At 34.5% G+C, this 20,386-nt stretch overlaps 1 protein-coding gene across 6 annotated transcripts in view; it reads left to right on the forward strand.

Moving 5' to 3' along the window:
• PTPRD (protein tyrosine phosphatase receptor type D) overlaps window positions 1-20,386 on the forward strand; it is a 353,935-nt gene that overhangs the window by 230,590 nt on the left and 102,959 nt on the right. For 3 of the 6 annotated variants that reach the window (XM_090132663.1, XM_090132658.1, XM_090132661.1), the window contains 6 exons: window positions 1,839-1,865; window positions 3,915-4,032; window positions 9,274-9,861; window positions 10,292-10,392; window positions 11,264-11,523; window positions 16,987-17,077. In XM_090132663.1, the coding sequence (XP_089988789.1) occupies window positions 1,839-1,865; window positions 3,915-4,032; window positions 9,274-9,861; window positions 10,292-10,392; window positions 11,264-11,523; window positions 16,987-17,077 (1,185 nt within the window). The remainder of the gene's footprint in view (window positions 1-1,838; window positions 1,866-3,914; window positions 4,033-9,273; window positions 9,862-10,291; window positions 10,393-11,263; window positions 11,524-16,986; window positions 17,078-20,386) is intronic. The other 3 variants (XM_090132659.1, XM_090132660.1, XM_090132662.1) reach the window with 3 other exon arrangements.

Genomic DNA, 20,386 nt, shown 5'->3' on the forward strand with positions numbered 1-20,386 from the left:
GCTATGTCATTCTGCTGGTTCCCGTAAGCCTTGGAACTTCTTCCTATAGCTATGCTTAGAGCTATACGGGCACAGAAGTATTTGGGCAGGTCGCAGCCAATGTAACAAAATTTGCACTGATTCAACCACCCAGTATTTATTTATTTATATGGAGAGCCTTAAGTGAAATGAGAGACCTTTGTTAAACCATTACTATTGCGTTTCTATCATAATCGTGTATTTACCTTATCACACAGTTCAGAGGAAATGAATTTATTTTTGTGACCTTAGAAAGCAGTGAGGTATTTATGTTTGTCATTATTCATATCAATAGGTTTGGGATGTGAAATTGCATATCTGTTTTATAAATTATGAGACATGATGAAAGCACAAGTCTGATAACATTAAGCTTAAATATCGTCAGCAATAGAGTTTCACTGATTGGAATATGCAGAGAGAGGAGACTGAATAATAAATCATTCTGTGCTTTAGTTCTCTCCTTTCTTGCTCATGTTTTCAATTTTAGCTTCTACATGGTAGTAGTATAAAATCATTTTAAATGCTGGAATATTAGAAGGGAAGTCTAGGTGTGATATTGGAGCTCAAATATTATATAGCCTTTGTTCCTTTTATCCTTTTACTCTGTTAAACTGGAAGTTCCCAAGCCTTCTAGCACTGAAGTTACAAGTCAATATTGAAACTATTATACCTCTTGCAACTAGGTCAATTTAAGGACTGCAGATCCTAAGAACTGAAGAAATTTAACATGAAGAGAGAAATTCTTCTCTTTAATTTGAATAAATGCATTAAATTTGGCTTCTTTTGTTTTTATTTTCTCTTTTTTCTTATAGGCTTAGTTCTAATTTTCAGCTTTGTAGAACTACTTTAATATCAGGTCTTGTGTGCACTCCATTTTGCTGTCAAGACAATTCTTTAAGTATTATCTCAATTCCCAAAAGCCATTATTAATCATTTGCCTCTCTGTCTATCAATCTGTATTAATGTACTTAAATAAAACTTAAATCTATTTCCCAAAATTTAATGTTCTTGCAAATTAAATTCAGTGAAGAGAAAGATGGAAAAGATTTTGAAAGTAAGAAGAGAGGAGACCGAATAAGAAATCATTCTGTGCTTTAGTTCTCTTCTTTCTTGCTCATGTTTTCAATTTTAGCTTCTATGTGGTAGTAGTATAAAATCATTTTTAAATGCTGGAATATTAGAAGGGAAGTCTAGGTGTGATATTGGAGCTCAAGTATTATATAGCCTTTGTTCCTTTTATCCAAATTTGGCTTTGAATTGACTTTCAAGTTAGTCACCTCCTTTCTCCTTTCAGTACGCCTCCCTTCATTTATTTTTATGATACATGATCAGGGCTTGTACAGAGTGCAAAGACCTTGGCTGTATACGACCTTGGTCTGGTTAGGTTTCAAGTCTGAAAAATCATGGCATTGTACTATTAATAAGGCATTGAATTAATTTGGAGAAAATAAAGCACATAGCCTGGTAACGTGATTAAATAAACCACATAGAATTTAATCTTGTCTCTGTGGCTTTTGCTAATACAGTCCATCATAAAATATTAATATGTGATACAAGAAGATTCATTAATTTTTCTGTCTTTCAAGGAAAGAGAGAGAGAGATTTTTTTGAGGGGAGCAGATGTGGAATTAAAAATGTCTGGCCTGATTTCATTAACCACATTCTACATAAGTCTATACAATTAACTCAAATTCTACACGATTTTTCCAGACATCTTTCTTAATTATTGTACTATTAAGAAGAAAAGATTAACTCAACCAGGCTACATATTCTTTTCACTTCTTTTGTTTTTCTTTCCAATGTTCTTTTCTCTCAATCAGTGGGAATATGATGATACTACTGAACATGTGAGTAGTTTTTGACTGGCCAGAATAAATGAATGTTGATTTTTGTTTGTTTTGGGTTTTTTTTTTTTTTTTTTTTTTTTGTTCATTTCATATTTTTCTTGTTTGCTTGTAGCCTCCTTTATTTTTTTCTGGTTTTTTTTGGTTTGTTTGTTTTGGTTTGGTTTTTTTTTTTTTTTTTTTTTTTTTTTTTTGTCATATGTAAAGATGCATGCACCAACATCCAGTTTTTTTCCTGTATGGCACTTCTTTTTTTTCCCTCACCAGAGGGAGTGGGGATTTTTTGTTGTTTGTTTGCTCTGAGAATTAGCATGATCTTGAAATTCACATAAATGGTTTATGTTTTCTTATTTTTAGGCTGTTACTAACCTTGCTTCATAATTTCCTTCTTAAAAAATGCTGTTAGAATAATAAAACCAGAATGGTTTGGAATTGCAAGTAGTTGAAAGTTTTTCTGTATTCTTTTGAAGCGTACCTTTTATTTTTGTAGCTAAAGGTTGAAGTTAGTTGTACTTCTTTTTGGGTAATTCAGTAACTGTATTAGGCACGCTAGCACTAATGTCAAAAGCCCTGCATGATTGCTGTATCCAAGTCAGACTTCTAAATGACAGCGCTACATGCAATCGCATCTCTGTTACACCATGAAGTACTGCTTGTTTTAAATGAGGATGATAGTTTCATCACTGTTTAAAAAGGTGATTTTTTTCTTTTTTTATTATTTTATTTTACAATTTTATTCTGCTAATATCAGTTTGAGAGTTCCTCTGAAAGAAGAAAAATGTGTATTAATGATTTTGGATTTTAAGCTCAATTCCATTCTGAGATAGATTCCACAGGGTTTCGGGGGTGGGTTGGTATGTTTGTTGTTACTGTTGCTCTTTTGGTCTGTTGCTTGTTTTAAATATGTTTCTATTCTGTTGGTGTGATTTTTCTTTTCTTTTCTTTTTTTTTTTTTTTTTTCTCCCGTTCCTGGTGAACATTAGCTTGTTATTCCTGCATTGTTAATAAAGGATGGCAAATAAAATGCCAAGTCCTATCCACCTCTGTACTGAGCTCATAGCCAGTATCTGGAAAAATCCATGTCCTGTGGTTAGTTTGATCCATAATTCTTTATATAAAGTCTTTGATACATACATATACCATCTCTCTGACAGCGGTGAAATTTAACATAAATACATTCAGCATGTGAAAATGCACAGGAGTAATCTAGTGGTCACAGACTGGAAGCAGATGAGTCACAAATTTATGACCTTTTAGTTACTTGTAAATATTGTCCTCTTATATTTATAAATGAAATTATTTACATTGTGAGTATTGAGTCTCAACTTCCTTTGCATGCCCTTATAACATTCATCTCAGTTGGCTGGCCTTGAAGTCACCGTCGTATGTGTGTGTGTGCATGTACTAGCCAAAAAGTTGCTTGTCTTATAGCTACTTTTTTAATTTGTCATATTTAGTCTGTGATCATATTATGGTGTTTTAGTTAGCTCTTCTAGACTTCTAGACTGAATGATTTCTCAATCCCTTTGAGATCTTTAGGTGTAAATTTCAACCAGTAAGAGACTGAAAATAAAGTGCTATGAGACAAAAGGGGTTTTCTTACTCAGCTGAACCACAATGATATTAAAAGTGTGGATACAACTGCAATGTACTTATTCTGTAGGCATCTTATAACTATGTCAGTGCTGTCCTTTAAATGTCTGAGTTAAAATGCATTTTGTTTCCACATATGCACACACTTCACGATATCAGTTAGGTTCCTCAGGCAATATATTTCATAAGGGCTTATTCACTGTTCACACCATTTAGAAACTGACCTTGTGCCTTAAACTACCTGGAGCATTCTATTTAGAAGTGTGCTTTAATTTTTTAAGAAAGGGAATTATTGCACTATTTTACACAGAACAGTCTGTTGGCATTCTCAAATGCTTGCTTGTACTTCCAGTAGCACCAAAGCATGTGCTGTGTGTATTATACAGAAGTTGTCTTACAGATTCAGTACACTCCTAGAAATCAGTCAATTTTTAATTTTCTTGTTTTATTTCATCTTAGGAAATGATAATTTCTGGACTTCAGCCTGATACTACATACTCCTTCACTGTAACAGCCTACACAACAAAAGGTGATGGAGCACGCAGCAAGCCCAAACTTGTATCTACTACTGGTGCAGGTAATACCATATACTTATAAATCTATGAGCAAATCCTTATACTTGCCTTATTTTTTTTCAATACCGTGGTTTGGATGTTTCCTATAGTTTAGAAAGCATTCATAGGAAATAGGTTTTCCTCTTTCAGTAGTTGACCTCTTATTTATTTAGATGAAAACATAACTGGTGTCCTCCTACCCCTTTCTCTCAGTTCAAGAAGCAGACAAAAAGTGGAACTTGTGCTTTCTAGCAGCTTTTCTGTTCTGATTGGTGGCTTCCTGGAGAGAAAAAAAATGAGAGATGCAGAGCTGAGAAGGGTATTTGAAAAATCTTTGGAGGGCTTTTCTGATCTGTGTAAGGAAAGCAATGCCGTGCCTATCAGTAAGACATGGAAAGAGCCTGAATGCCAGTTGCTCCTTTGCTTAGAAGAATGTGATTAATAAGACAGAGAATTAGAAAATAAATGAAAAACCCTGAAGACAGAGGCAATCTGAGAAATAAACAGTGGTAAAATATATTATGCAACTGTGGACAGATCACAGGTGACAAGAATTCAACCATATGCCAGGTTCAGCTAGTTCATTTGCCAGTGGTGGAATGAACAGAATTTCTTTTGTGAAGAACTAGATTTTTTTAAATTGAAATATCTTGCTGTGGAGCAAATTAGACTAACGATGCTACTACAGCATTAACATGGTGGTCACCTGTTTGTGTTCACAGCCTGTGGTGGATTTTCTAGTGCAGCTTGTAGAGTTATTCCATTGCAATCACATGGAACACTTTCTGTTGCATCTTTAGTGAAGTATTGCCCATGCTAATTTGTAAAGTCCAAGCCTGTGTGTATTTGTGTTTTATACTGTGTGACTTGTGCTTTAAATTCATTTTCAAAAATGTATGTTGTACTAATCCGTGCAACATCTATGTCTAGTTTTATCATCTGTCTTGAAAAAATCTCTATCTTGGAGTCTAGTTGCATCTCAGATTGGACCATTCAATCATTACTCTTCATATGTGCCAAGCTTCCATTCAAACCTCCTCCCTCCTGAATTCTTGTGGTGTGAAAATAATGATGCATGCTTTCCAATTTCATGTGAACTTGATTGAGTAAATGTAGCATTGAAACCAAAATTTTAAAATTCAGTATCATATTTACATAAACACGATTACCTTGACCATGACTTTATAGACACAAGTATAGGCTTTGCAAAAGTTCTTGTAGAACTTGAAAATCCAATGTATTTTCTTCTCATTGATTATTTCATGGTTCATTTTTCTAAGATCTCTGATATTCCTTTAGAAAATTAAACAAATCCTGAAATTCCATAAAGCCCTAAGTGACTGGAAATCAAGAATCAGATGTACCTTTAAATATCAGTTATGTTACACTGTTCTTGCCATTTGCTTCACCTTGTGGACAAGTAATCCCTTTTTCTGGTTTCTGAAGTAAAAGCTAGTTACCTTTTCTCTTCTTCCTATCTTCTAGTTTATATCAGCATCTTTACCTTGTTACAACTTGTTGTGGTTGATCTCACATTATATTGAAAATTCAAATGTAGATATTGGAAAAGTGAAATATTACATGCAGTCAATATCAAGAATTTGTTGCTCACTTGCTTTCTGTGAGAATTCATCACACAGAAGGAATAATGCATTAATACCGGGGCTTGTGGACTTGAAGCAAAATCTCCTTTTTGAGATTCCATTTCATTTTTACTTTCTTTCTTTTTTTTTTTTTTTTTTTTTTTTCCCAAAAAAAACTATATACTTACATTTTAAAGTAAAAACCTGGTGGGTGTAACTTTCTAGTCTAGTTTTAAAAGTACAAATCATGTGCAGATGCATGAATGTATAGTATATATGAAAGGTGAATGTGTGTTTAAATGTTAACTGGACAAGGTTATTATTCAAGAATAATTACTTAAAAGCAGTTATTCAGATAAAAACTAACTATTCATCTGGTCCTGATCAGTGATATAGATTTTTGTTATTAGACAGGAAAAAGTCACCACATGTAAATGTCTACATTATGGTAACTGCAGTTATTAGTGAAGTTAAGATAGCTGTTAACATTTTCATTGCAAAGTGTGTTTTTATCTTCTATTCATTTTCCTATCATGGTATTAAAAACTAAATGGAAGAAAAAATATTACTGAACATTTCCACCTCAAAATATTAGGAAATCTAAAATTATTAGTGAAAATTTGATATTATTTACAAGATAATGACAGCAAACAAAATGAATTACTTATCAGTGATATCACACAGATTTTTTTTTCTGGAGAATTAATTCAAACTTTAAATTTGAGTCTCATAATGCAACTGCTTGCCTATTATGGAAAATTTGCTCTCCATACTGGACAACAGTCTTGAAAAAGAAAATAAATTCTAAGTTTAATCCATGCATAGCTACAGATCTGAAGAATATCAGTGTTTCAAAAAAATCACTGTTCCTTTTTCTACTTCATTTGTGTGTGTGTGTGTGTGTGTGAGAGAGAGAGAGAGAGAGACAGAGAGAGACAGAGAAAGACAGAGAGAGAGAGAGTGAAAGAGAAGAAAATATTCATGGATTCAGTTGGCATAGTGCATAGCAGCTAATGGAAACAAGTAATCATAGTTTATCAAAGGTAGCTTGAATATGCCTCTAATGGCAATATTATCTTGTCACAACAAGCTGATGTAATAACAGTGATATAGACGGATGGATATGACTGTGACTTGGGAGGCAACTGGCTACGTGAAAGTTTACTTCAGTAAATCTGAAAATATATTTCTCATGGACATAAATTTCATTTCGAATTTTTAGCAAATTCAGGGATTGTAATCAGAAGAAATTTCAAGACAGGGCAATTTCACGACACTTTTATACATAGGACTGTACAGAATCCTGCATTTTTCTGACAAGACATTCACAAGTGATACTACTTAAAGAAGATACTAACTGAATGTTATCAAAAAAAAAATAAAAAAAAATAAAAAAAGAGATCAAAACATTTTATTTCTCAATCATAGAATAATTTGAGTTGGAAGGAGCCATAAAAATCATCTGTTTCCATCCTTCTGTCCTGGACAGGGACCCCTTCCTCCAGATTTGTTTGTTCAGACTCCCATTCAACATGGCCTTGAACCTCTACAGTACTGAGGAATCTAAAAATTGTCTGGGCAATCTGTTCCAATGCCTCCCATCACCAGAGTGATGAACATAGTTCTTATATCTAATCTAAATCTACCCTCTACACATTGTCCTATCACTACATGGCCGTGCAAAAAGCCCTCTCCTGCTTTCTTGATGGTATCCTTTAACTACTAGAAGACTGCTACAAGAGCAGCCTTCTCTTCACCAGGATGAGTAATCCTAACTCTCAGCCTGCTTTTGCCATCTGATCATCTTCATAGCCTTCCTCTGGGCTCATTTCAACAAGTTCATGTCATTCTCAGAGTTCTGTCTATCAGTTCTATTCTAAAAATCGTATACTTCTCAGAATCATATGAGCTTCATATTAAAATTTTCAAAAATATGTACATTGTTATTTACTACTTAAATCACAGTGTACATTTTAATGTTCTTTTTCTCTTCTGAGCAAGTATTAATTTCTTTCTTCATCTATACATACCATCAAAGTAAAAATTAACTTTAAGATCCACCACTGTGGGGAGAGGCAATAAAAGCAATGCATCACATTAATAAATCCCAACTTTCAGCGACATTTCTTATAGAAATCTGAAGGAGTTATTCTATGTGTGGACTCCTGTTCTCTTTCATATGCTGCAGTGGTTTCAGTAATATTTCTATTGCAAATATAGCCTGTTAACATCCTTCATAGCCTTTTCTTTGTTCAAGGAAGGCTCATAATAAAATAAGGGAGAACTGGACAGAGTTTTAATTAATGGAAGTGAAAAAATTCTAGGAGTGTATCTGCAAGTGGGTTAGGCATTTAAAAGGAAGGGCATTTGGAAAATTTGTATAAAAACTAGCTATAATTCAAATTCAAGTAGAAGCCATATCAGCACCAATGGTAGATATAATGAGGAAAGATATTTTTCTCAAGCTGTGCTATGCCATTCTTCCAACCTTGCTCCTAATACATCTTGGAATGGAAGTCAGAAGTTCTAACATAAGTTCTCTGACACTCAAGCAAATCAGACTCTTAAAAATAATTCAAATTTTTTAAAAAAAAATATTTAATGTGGGAACCAGAACTTGTAGTGCAACAATTGCTTTCACATGAGAAAGCTTCAAATGTTCTTTAAAATAATTAGTCATCATGGAACACTATTATCATAGCAGTACTACTAAATAACACTCTCATTTCTTGACCTGTCAGATACTGGCACACAATGAACAAGAAATGTCTGTATACTAATGGATTTGCTCCATTATCAAATACTTAATTGTAATAGAAACACATTTTTTAAATAGAAATATTTCATTAATATATAAATATGAAAGCAAATATAAATAATTGTTTGTTTGTTCATAATTATATAACGGAATACAAACAGTAAATGAAAGAAAGTGATATAATATGAGTTGTATAATACCATGTCACACATCAGCAAAGAGCAAATTTAGTCCTGTACACTGAATGCGCCCACTGCACTTATGGTCTGAACCTCTCTAAAAGATGAATCAACAGTTTGACCTCTTAGGCCTAAGTTACAGATTTGAATCTATCTGGTGTGCAAGCACAGAAGAGCTTTCTGTGCAGTCCCTCTTCTACGGAAGAAATCCAGTTCAAGTGCACAAAAAATTGACTTCATTCCTATAGCATTTTACCTTGTAGTGGCAAGAACGCTGTTAGACAGATTAACGAACTTTTAATTTCTCTATTATTATTACTGCTGCTACAGGAATGACAGAAATGTACCTTGGATTAATTAAATTGTTTCTTATTGCAATACTGTTTTATTTTTTAAACAAGGACAGAGACATTCATAAGATGTTTGTTTGAAGTTTTACTTCTTGATTGATGTTTCTAACTCCTGTGCCTCTGAATGTTCTCTATATTTATAAAGGGACAGTAGAGCATTCAGAATGATAAGTGAAGGATACAATGAACAGTAGGTGACTTTATTATCATAGTTCACTATACTATATGACTCAGTAGTGCAGGAGGCAGACATCATTTCTTTCAAAAGGTCGCTATTTGTGAAACAAAGAGTGAGGAAAGAGAAAATTATCCATATTCCCGTTAAAGCTAGCCTCAATAACTTTATGTGCAGTTCTGTTTCTATTTATCATCTTTAAATAACCTTTTGCTACAGTTCCAGGCAAACCTCGTCTTGTGATTAGCCACACACAGATGAATACAGCTCTAATTCAGTGGCACCCTCCTGTGGACACCTTTGGCCCGCTGCAGGGTTACCGCCTGAAATTTGGTCGCAAGGATGTGGATACATTTACGACCATGGAGTTCTCAGAAAAGGAAGATCACTTCACAGCTACAGACATTCACAAAGGAGCTTCTTACGTCTTCAGGCTGTCAGCTAGAAATAAAGTGGGCTTTGGGGAGGAGATGGTTAAAGAGATTTCTATTCCTGAAGAAGTACCCAGTGGATTTCCTCAAAATCTCCACTCAGAAAGCTCTACTTCTACATCAGTTCAATTAACTTGGCAGATGCCACTGTTGGCAGAGAGAAATGGCATTATCACCAAATACACCATCTTGTACAGAGATATCAATGTTGCTTACCAACCAGTAGAACTCCCTGTTGTTCCTGCTGATACCACTATGACACTTTCTGGCTTAAAACCAGATACCACATATGATGTAAAAGTACGTGCCCACACAAGCAAAGGGCCTGGTCCATATAGTCCAAGTGTCCAGTTCAGGACACTACCCGTGGATCAAGGTAGGATTTGTCTGCTTATGGCGTTGACCTTTAAAGGAGTATCGGTCTTTGGATGTCAGTGTTTTTGAAGCTGTAAATAAAACTGACCGGCCCATTCATAAAAATAGGTTCAACAAACACAAAAGGTAAAGTATATAAATCTTAATATGTTTTGGATGCCTTAGAATTCAGTTGTCCTTGCCAAACAAGTTCTGGCTAACATCTTCACAATTTTTACAGGTAAGGAGAATGTACATGTTGGATTGTCATTAGATAAGAGTGAAAATTACTTAGAATGTAATATTTAGATGTGAACGAACAGGTAGGAGAACTGAATTAATTTTGTTTCTTTGACCCAAATGGAAAGCTAATACGCCGAGGTAGCTGTGGAAATACGACAAAATCTAAACTCCAAGATATTGTTTACATACAAAATTTCCTTTTTTTCCAGCAGTGTTTGCAAAAAATTTTCATGTTAAAGCAGTAATGAAGACTTCAGTTTTACTGTCTTGGGAGATTCCAGAAAACTACAACTCAGCTTTACCTTTCAAAGTAAGTTGCTTTTTATTTGATAGAATGTAAATAGGGAAATTAAAGGATAACATTCAACCACTTAAGTACTTTACTGAATTATGTGTTTTGTTTTGTTTTGTTTTGTTTTCTATTATAATATTGAAGAATGCAAACTAATCAGCAACATTGACCCAAGCTGTCAAATTAAGTCCTTTGGCTTTATGAACTTCTTGTGGTAATGTTTCCAAGTCAAACTGATGATGCTTGTTATGCATGGTGTGAACATCTTGCTAATTAGTAGTTCATTGCAATCTATATTTTAGACTGAACAATGAAAAGAGAACAGTTATCTTTTTACTATTTTTATGACTATGAATTCCTTTTGACTTTTCATCTCCTCAAATTTATAAGAACTCATTTTTGAACTCTGTTACTCCACTAAGTATAGCATTAAGATAAAGAAATCAGATCCAGATCTCAGTTTGGTCTTCATCACTTCTATGTTACTATTCATGACTTGTCATCTCAGGAAGTGGCCAGTAAAGAACAGCACTTTATGAACTAAAAGATGCTAAAACCTTTCTGAATATGGAGTATGACTGAAATAAAGAAAGGTACTTTAAGAAAAGTGTGCCTTGATATAAATAGTTGATTTGAGCAAAGCTACTGAATTTGAGTAAGTGAAATTGGACTTCAGCAATGCTTACTCTACATTAATATAGTGCATTTTTTCCTGCATACAAAGAACATTTAATTGCCGTAGTGAATTTAGTAGTATCTTACAACTTAAACTGCCACTTGTGAGCGTCATTTTAAATTTATAGCGAGGCAAATTCCTGAATTAATTGAGATGATATCAGTTGCCTTCTCTTAGTAACAAAAATTGCATTGGATTTATACTTTAACTTAGATCCTTTATGATGACGGCAAAATGGTGATGGAGGTTGATGGACGTGCTACTCAAAAACTGATCACTAACTTGAAGCCAGAGACATCGTATTCATTTGTGCTGACAAACAGAGGGAACAGTGCTGGAGGTCTTCAGCACAGAGTGACAGCAAAGACTGCACCAGATGTGCTTCGCACCAAGCCAGTCTTCATTGGAAAAACAAACTTAGATGGCATGATAACTGTGGAACTTCCAGAAGTACCATCAAATGAGAATATAAAGTGAGTGACTTGATGGCATTGATAATTCTTACTATTCTGCTAATAAAATCTGGACATATAGTGGTCCACCAGGGCTTTATTCCCCCTAAAGGTACAAAGTTCAGTTATCTGTAGAAACATTTGGACTAAAAATGAATATCAGTTTATTACTCAGCTGAGTACGTAGTAAATTCTGGTTGGATATATAAGTGGCAAAAAATATAAAAATTATGTTCTGTTTCTGGTTGTTTCTTCGATAACTTCTTTCTTTTCTCTATTAATTCCAGATAGTTATGAAACCAGCTGTGTTTTGAAAAATGTATCCTCGTGTAGAGAATGGATAACCTATCAGTGTAGGTTTATCCACCTGCAGCAACACAAAATACTAGATCTCATTCCAGAATTATTTGGAACTATGAAGGATTGTTACTGCACTTATGTTATTTCAAGTGATTTAATTATGAAGTTTGTCTTTTTTTAAGACAAAAATTTCAGATCATCTCCTCCAAGTTTAAAAAACAATCAAACGCCAAACAAACAAACAAACTAAACTGACCAACCAAACAACAACAACAATAACAAAAACAGCAAACTTGGCTGAAAGATTTTACAGAGTTTTGGTAGAGGTTAGTTCCATTTGAGGAGAAGAGTTGCTATGAGATTTAACAAAAATAGGACTTAGGATCTGACAGAACTGTCAGAGAACTGTTAGAGAGGACAGATGAAGATTTGGCAAGAAAATATGAAGCAAAGTACAATCAATGAGTGTTGCTGCTCTTGCTGGTCTGTAAAGTTTCCATCTGTAATGTAAAGTACATGGGGAAAAAATGAGAAAATCATTAAAAATTGTTGGAGATTCCACTTGCCTTCTCTTTCGTGCATTCTAACTGGCAGTTCTTCAGAATGTTGCTCTACCTTTTCATTACTGACTGAGAATTTTGAGGCAGGTGAAGTCCTGAAATAAATGACTTTGAGACAGTAAAAGGATGAAAACCTGAAAAATGTAGCCATTAGTATTAGATTGAGTAAGGTTTGGTCAGTAACAAATGCAGCTAAGGAAGAGTGAGTCAAAAAAAGATTTATGAGGCAGAGCATTTACAGAAGAAAAACTTGCAGGATAGCTGGTCAGACAATAGAAGGAGATAGCAGTGGAAACAGTCAATGCTCTTTCTTATATTGCATATAACTTAATATAGAAAAGCAAACAAAAAAAAATGATGTATCTCAGGAATAGCATACCAATGCATCTAAATATTGAAAGGAAAATTCTGTCATGTTTAGACATCCAATGTTTGTTAGAATATATGAAATTATAGGGATCTTGTAGGGGAAGAACAATTTTATTTTAAAAAAACACCTCATTGTAACTACTGCACAATTGCTGTTCCTTTTCATCTATGGGTACATTATATGCTAGTGGTTATATTCATCCTACATTGAGAATCTTTCAATGATACTAATTACACTGAAGACGAAACAGTTAATTATTTACCTTAAAGGATTATAGATGAGAAGATGGATGATATGAAATTGAGATAGATAGATGAATGAGATTGAGAATAGTGTTTTAAGAGCCTTTAAAACTTACTGAAGAGGGTAGATGTAATTTTCATTATCTTAGTGTTTGATGATGATACAGAGTAAAAACTTAAGCAGAGACCACAACTGCTTGGTCAGATGGATGTAGTGATGGAAACATATTAAATTATTATTATTTTTTTAAAGTATTTTGGCTAATTTGAAGCAATTTCTATTTGAAGCAACTTTCGCTGAATCTTCCATGTTTGCAAAGTCTTGCATTTTATTTAAGATGTCAGCCTTTGGAATTCTGATGGGTTCTAGCAAGCCTTATATTTCCCTCATTGCCTTCAACTTACCAAAACAAATAAAGTACACACAAAAGCACGCTCAATCAAAACATAATAAAGCAAATAATATCTTCTGTAAGACATGCTATGTTTTCAATACTTAGCTAGAAATAACAGAACTTCACTGTCCTTTATAATTTGCAGCAATATATATATATGTGAACTGTTTCATTTTTTTACTTATTGTTAAGGTACTCATGCTTTCAGCTTTAAAATATTCTGTATGTACTGAAAATCTTAGTGAATGATCAAAGTTATGAGGGGAGGCATGCACAAAGAAATTGTGAAAGAATGTGAAAGTAACATTTACATGCTGGATGTTTCTTGATTGATAAAAATGTATGAACACCCTGTTAGCTAAAAAAAAAAAAAAAAAAGAGGTAGGGGGAAAAAAAAGGTAATCAGTAGACTGCTATGAAGTTCATCTAGCACATCTTCAGTGTCTGAATGATGTATAAGGACTAATTCTCAATTGTTTTTGTTTTATATGAATTCTTATGAATCTGAAAAAGAAAAGGTATATACACTGTAGATACTATATAAAAGAGTAAATCTGCTTTTGCAAAGATTTGTTACTCATGTCGTATGCCTTAGTAAAGAAGAAAATTGTCCTAAAGGTAGGCTTAAGCAAGTTAAAAGAGTAAGTTTTTGCCTTACTAGCAAACATTATTATACCCTAAACCTCTTTGAAACTAAACAAAATGAAGACAGGGAATTTTGATATTCAGGTTAAAATTATGCAATGAGACTACTGAAGAGTAAAATCCTCCATTTGATGTTTGAAGATTTTTGATGTTTCTGTGTAGAGGAAAAGTTAGCATAGTAGAGGAAGATTCATTTGCCAGATTACTTCTATGAACTGATATTGGAAATTGATTTTTTAATGAGGTAAAAGGATCCATGGTCAATTGTTGCATTTCAGCTACCATCTAGTTTTGTTTAAATACTGATAAGAAATATAGTTCAAGATGTTAATATGAATAGATTCTACTTCAGAAATACTTGAAGGAAAATATATGTTTATATCAAGGGAGTTGTATAATTCCCCCAAGATATTTTTTCTTTTTCTGCATTTACATTAGAGCTGGCCAACTGGAGTACTTCTGATATTGGCATGAATAAAGAGAAATCTAGGTTACTTATTTGCCTTAAATTTTTAATTATTAAATAGTAGTTTTCAATCCTCTATTCTGGTTTCTAGAGCTACAGCCTTGGGTTAGCAAGACGTAGACATTCCATAGGTTATTGATTGTGAAAAGACATTCTGTTTTTTTTTCAGAAAATTCTCAGCATGGGCAGGCTTGCTACTTCCACATTCCTAAGCATTTCACAGTTTTCATTCCTATCCCCCAAAGTTCCTATAAAATATCTGCATACTGCCTGTGTGACCTGCTGACACTGATTAAGAACAGCATCCATTTATTCATTGATACAAGATATTTTATTTCAAAGTACTCCAAAATGCTGTCTACTAATATTTCTTCAGGTCTTAGTATGTTTAGAAGAATATTACTTCAGCCACTAAGTCCAGTGTGTCTACTTCTAAATTTCTGTTTGGCTTGTCTTCTTGTCATTTCTGAGAAATTCTTCTTATAGTTTATTTCTCATCAGTTTGATAAAAGCCAGTTTTGGGGAAAGGGAATAATTAAATAGAAACTGTTGAAGAAATTAATCCTTTGGTATCCTGACTTTGGAGCAGACAAGCTATCTGTGAAGATGACAGAAGGCTTCTTGGGAGGCAGAGATCCTGGAAAAAAATTCTAAAAATCAGTTGTCAGGACAAAAGTCATAACGTGTGGGGTGAGGGGGGGGAAGGAAATGTCAACAAAGAAGAGCTATTTATGTCATTTGCAATTTTTTGTGTTAAAGAGGAAGCACTTTAGAGCCCAATTAAACTTCCTTTAAGATTTTATATTTGTTTATAACATTTTTACTTGTCTTGTTGCCCTAGGAGAAATATTGACAGATCCCTGCAGCTCTTACTGAGTTAGAGTCCTGTCATATCTCTCAATCACGTAATTTCTGAAATGTAATTATATATCTAATCCTAATATATGTTTGGGAAAAATATATGTTATATGTCTACATGTACAGATGATTATTATGAAACTGAGAATACATCTTACTGCAGATATTTTAATATTCTTGTTTCATAAAACTATTTAAAAAAAAAGCTTTTAAAGTAGCATTTTAGGTAACATTTAAGGAAAAAAATAAAAATCTGAAGATTTGTTTAATATACATACTCAGCTTTAAAATCTGAGCTCAAGCAGCCTTAATTAATTAATTAATATTCCTAATTAATAAGAATATAATTCTTAGAGATTATTTTTCATTTCTACTGTAAAGAATGTATGATACAAATTTTCTTTAAATCATGACAATACAGCAAGAGAAAAGTTGCAGATCTGTGGCTACACTTCTTGTTTAATACATTCTGTTAGAGCTTTGCATTTCTACAAATAAATTTCTCAAATTTCTTAACACTATTGAGTGTCAGGAACTTAAGCATTTAGAACAGTAGCTAATAATACAGATTGTTGTTAGATTTATTTTAGAGGAAACTGCTTTAGTTAAGAAGAGACCATTAAAATGAACCAGTGCTATGCATTGATATGATACAAAGACAGTTTATAGAGTTGATTTAGAATGGGCAAGGTTTCGATTAATTGTAAGGCAAGTCATTTTCTTTAGCCTCCTCCTTTACCTACTAATATAAATGAAAGGAGGAAGGAGGCAGGAATAGAAAACACTGTTTTCCATAATAGAGATCAAGAGACACCTTCTTAATGATCTTGTTACTGGAAACAGCTTCTTTCCTTCTCTGAGGTAAGGAGTACTTGATGTCTTGAATATCATATTATACCATCCTGGATTTCATGCTGTTGTGATTCTACTATTTCTTTAGTCACATATACAATTTTTGGTGGAGAAATAGGCAGAAGTGGAGGAAGGAGTGCAGAGGAAGCAAAACATTTTCAGAAAAACTGTTCAGTGGAAAATATGTGGGAGGATATGTGAATCCTAGCTGTGAAGAGAACATACATCTATGACTGTGAAAAGAATACTTAAGTAGGAAAAGCTGATGGCAGTTGATACTCAAAAGTGAAGAGATTGTGTGTGGAATGTGTGAATTTATGATATGTAGTTTTATTTTCTGTTATGGTAACATTATGTTACCATACTATTCAAATTTTACATGAAAGTGGAAAAAATGGGATAATGTTTCATTTTAGGGGTTTGAGTCTTTTTATGTTTGTGCTTTTGTTTGTTTCCACATTAGTGGTGGTAGTGTCCGATGGATCTTGTATTTCAAACAAAATAATAACTTGCAGTCAAATATGCAGGCATTTTAGAATGCTGTAATTAAATTTTCCTATACATATTTCTATGTTCAAATGAAAAGGCAAGTAATTAGTACCATTTTTTTGTTAAATATACTGAATATATACCAAAATTTGTTTTCAATATGTGAATATTTACAAATATGTTTGGAAGGCTGGAATATTTCTCAGTCTGACAGGCAGTTTTTATGAGCCTCTCTGAACAAACATACTCCATCAATTCATTTTCCTTTTCCTTCAGCCTCACTTTTGTCCCACTCTTTCTTTTACAGAGGCTATTACATAGTTATTGTGCCTTTGAAGAGATCTCGTGGCAAATTTATCAAACCATGGGAAAGTCCAGATGAAATGGAATTAGATGAGGTACTGTGTATTTTCATTGTCTTCCTCTTCTTTTTTAAGAAAATAATCTTATTAGTGATGTGCTATTAATTTAGCAGTTTAAGAAGTTTCGGTTGCCAGAATATTTTGTGTTTATATTTGATTTAGCCTGTGGGGACTGAAACAAAGTTCAAGTTACTCAAATTAGAAGACATTACAGACATTAAGTTGCAATAAGGCACAAAAAGTGTCTGATCTTTGTTGGCATTAATATTTTATTCTTTTTCCTATTGTGAAGTGTAATGTAAAAGTGCAGGAGGTGAAATGAGTTGTCAGAGAAAGCTTAATCACCAGTGATATGAACTCTAATAAAGGTCTGGTTCATTAGAGGAGTGTTTGCTAAGCCTATAACAAATGTTAAATTGCATTTTGCACTGCAGTTTAACATTTGACCTTATTTTGGTGCCTTTACCTGTTTCTTCCACATATTGTAAGGCTGCTGATGAGAAACTTTTACACTATTCTCCATACTACTGGCAGAATGTGCTCAGAAGAAAAAAAAATAAATCTGGAAAGTATAACATTGTGTCATCATTTGACACTACAAATGACATTTCTTTGAAGAATGGAAATCTTTTCACCTCTGTGACAAGCCCAGTAATACTAGAAATCTATTATATTATTGATAGGATAAATAAACCAGGAAGTTTAGTGTCAAGATCCAGTCCAGTCTTCTGGTATACTGGTAATGGCAATATGGTACAATCTGAATTGTATTATTCCAAACTGATAGACTGAAGCTATTATTTATGGTTGATCATATGTTCATATGCAACTTCTCAGAGTTGCATATGAAAGCCAGTTATGAAAGAGGTAGTGTTACTATTGCTATATCTAGCTAGTATTTTAGATCCCATTTAGGTGTCATGGTAACTTGTACATGTGGTTTCTAGCTTAATGATATTTTTATTTGATCATACTTCTCCTTTTTCTTTTGATGGGTTCAGGATTTTTGTGTTACAGAGATGCTTCACCATGTACAAAGTCAAGAATTCAGGAATCAAAAGGGAGTTAGGAGCTCTGAAGAAGGGGCAGGCAAATGGACTACAGAGCTGCTGTCAAATTTTGTAGGGAGAAAACTAGAAGATCCAAAGCCCAAGTGGAACTCAATTTGGCTAGTGTAGCAAAAGATGATAAAAGATGCTTTGATAAGTATATCAATAACAAAAGGAGAAATAAAGAGACTCCCCATCTTTTATTGGATGTGAGGGGCAACACAGTTTTGAACAATGAGGATAAGACTGAAGAAAATAAAGTTTTTCCTTGGAAAAATTTTCCACAGTCTTTCTTAGGACAATTGTTCGCAGGATACCTAGACCCAGGAAGCAACATGAAGAAAAATGAAGTCCTTAAAATAGAGTGGGAAAGTTTAAGTTAACTCCTTCCTGTTTTGAATATTCACAAGTCTGTAGGACCAGGTGGAATTTATCCAAGGGCACTGAAGAAGCTGTCAGAAGCACCCACCAGGCCTCTTTCAATAATTTATCAGCAGTCCAGACTAACCAGGGGAGTCCTAGTTGACTGAAGATTGATGAATGTGATGTCCATTTTCAAGAAGGTCAGGAAAAAAGATTCAGGAAATTACAGTCCTGTCAGTCTGACCTGAGTACCAGGAAGGTCATGGAACACTTTATCTTGAGCTCCACTTCATAACACATACAAAACAATAGAAGCAGACACCATGGGTTTCTGAAAGTCAAGTCTTCCTGACTAGCCTCATCACCTTCAATGACTAGATAACTTACTTCATAGATGAGAGAAAGACTGTGGGTATTGTTTATGTCAGTCATAGTCTTGCACAGTATTTTCCAGGAAAGACTGGTTGCTTATGCTTTGAAGTACAGTTGACTAGTTGAGGAATTGGCTGGGTGGTGGGTCTCAAAGAGTTCATTCCATTTGCTGGCCACTCACCACAGCTCATCACAAGGGCCTTTTTTTTTTTTTTTTTTTTTTTAAATTTTTATCAATGATCTGTGCGAGAGAATCAAATGCACTCTCAAGTTCAGTGGTGGTACCAAGTTTGGCAAGACTGCCAATCTGCTTGAGGATATACTGATGCAGCAGTTTGAGGTTTGAGGAAGAGTGGCAAGGAATTTTACTGATAGAAAAGGACCTGGGGATGCTTTCTGGACAGCAGCTGATTGAATATGAGCCAGCAGTATGCCTATGTGTACACAAAGGGAAATGGCATCCTGGTTTGAGCAGCCAGCAGGGCTAGTGGAGTGATAAGCCTCTGACACTGGTGAGACCACACCTCTAATACTGTGCTCACTACAAGAAGCCCATTGAATTGCTTTAAAGTGCAGAGAAGAGCAACAAAGATGGAAGAGGACTGGAAGATAAGTGTCATGAGAAGCATCTGAGATATCTGGGTTTGTTTAGTCCTCAGAATAGGAAACAGAGGAGGGGACATCATTGCTCCCTACATTTTACTGAAAATACATTAATGGTGAAAATAGTGAGGGTCTCTTATCAGTCAACAACTGATAATATCTGAGAAATTACTGCTAGCTGCAGAAATAGAAATTTAGATTGAATGTTAGGAGTTTCTTTACAGTGATTCTGTATTGGAACAGTCTGCCTGGGGATGATAGGATGGTTTGGCCTATAAATGACCATCTATTTCTAAAACCCCTGGTTAGGACTCCATCCAATTTGAATGTCTTCTGGAATGTGGCATCAATAACTTCTCTGGGCAACATATTTCAGCACCTATCAGGTCTCAGACACTAGAAATTGAAGGGAAGGTAAGTGGGGAGGCAATGGAGGATCTGCTTATGAGGGAGCCTAAGGTGAAGTGGTCACCCCCACGTCTTGAGACCGCCTCTGTCAGGAAAGAAAGAAGGGTGGTCGTGGTGGGTGACTCCCTTCTCAGAGGAATGGAGGGCCCCTTATGCAGACTGAACTCGAGCCATCAGGAATTGTGCTGTCTTCTTGAGGCCCAGATCAGTGACATAACCAAGAAACTCCCAAAGCTGGGTAAGTCCACTGATTATTTTCCTTTACTCATAGTTCAGGTGGGCAGTGATGAAATTGCTTAGAGAAGCCTATGAGCTATGAAAAGAGATTTCAGGGGTTTAGGGCATTTAGTTCAAGGAGTGGGAGCTCAAGTGATTTTTTGTTCTATACCTTCAGGGGCAGTGAGGGACACGGAGTGGACTTGGAAAGCACAAGCAATGAATAATTGGCTCAGAGGCTGGTGTTGAGCCAAAAACTTTGAGGTTTTTTTTATCATGGGGCAGTTTACCTTGCCCCTGTCCTGTTGTCCATCTGTGGAACCCACCTATCTCA

The sequence above is a fragment of the Phasianus colchicus genome, chromosome Z, assembly GCF_987193195.1.
Source record: "Phasianus colchicus chromosome Z, bPhaCol1.hap1.1, whole genome shotgun sequence".
NCBI classification, from domain to species: Eukaryota; Metazoa; Chordata; class Aves; order Galliformes; family Phasianidae; genus Phasianus; species Phasianus colchicus.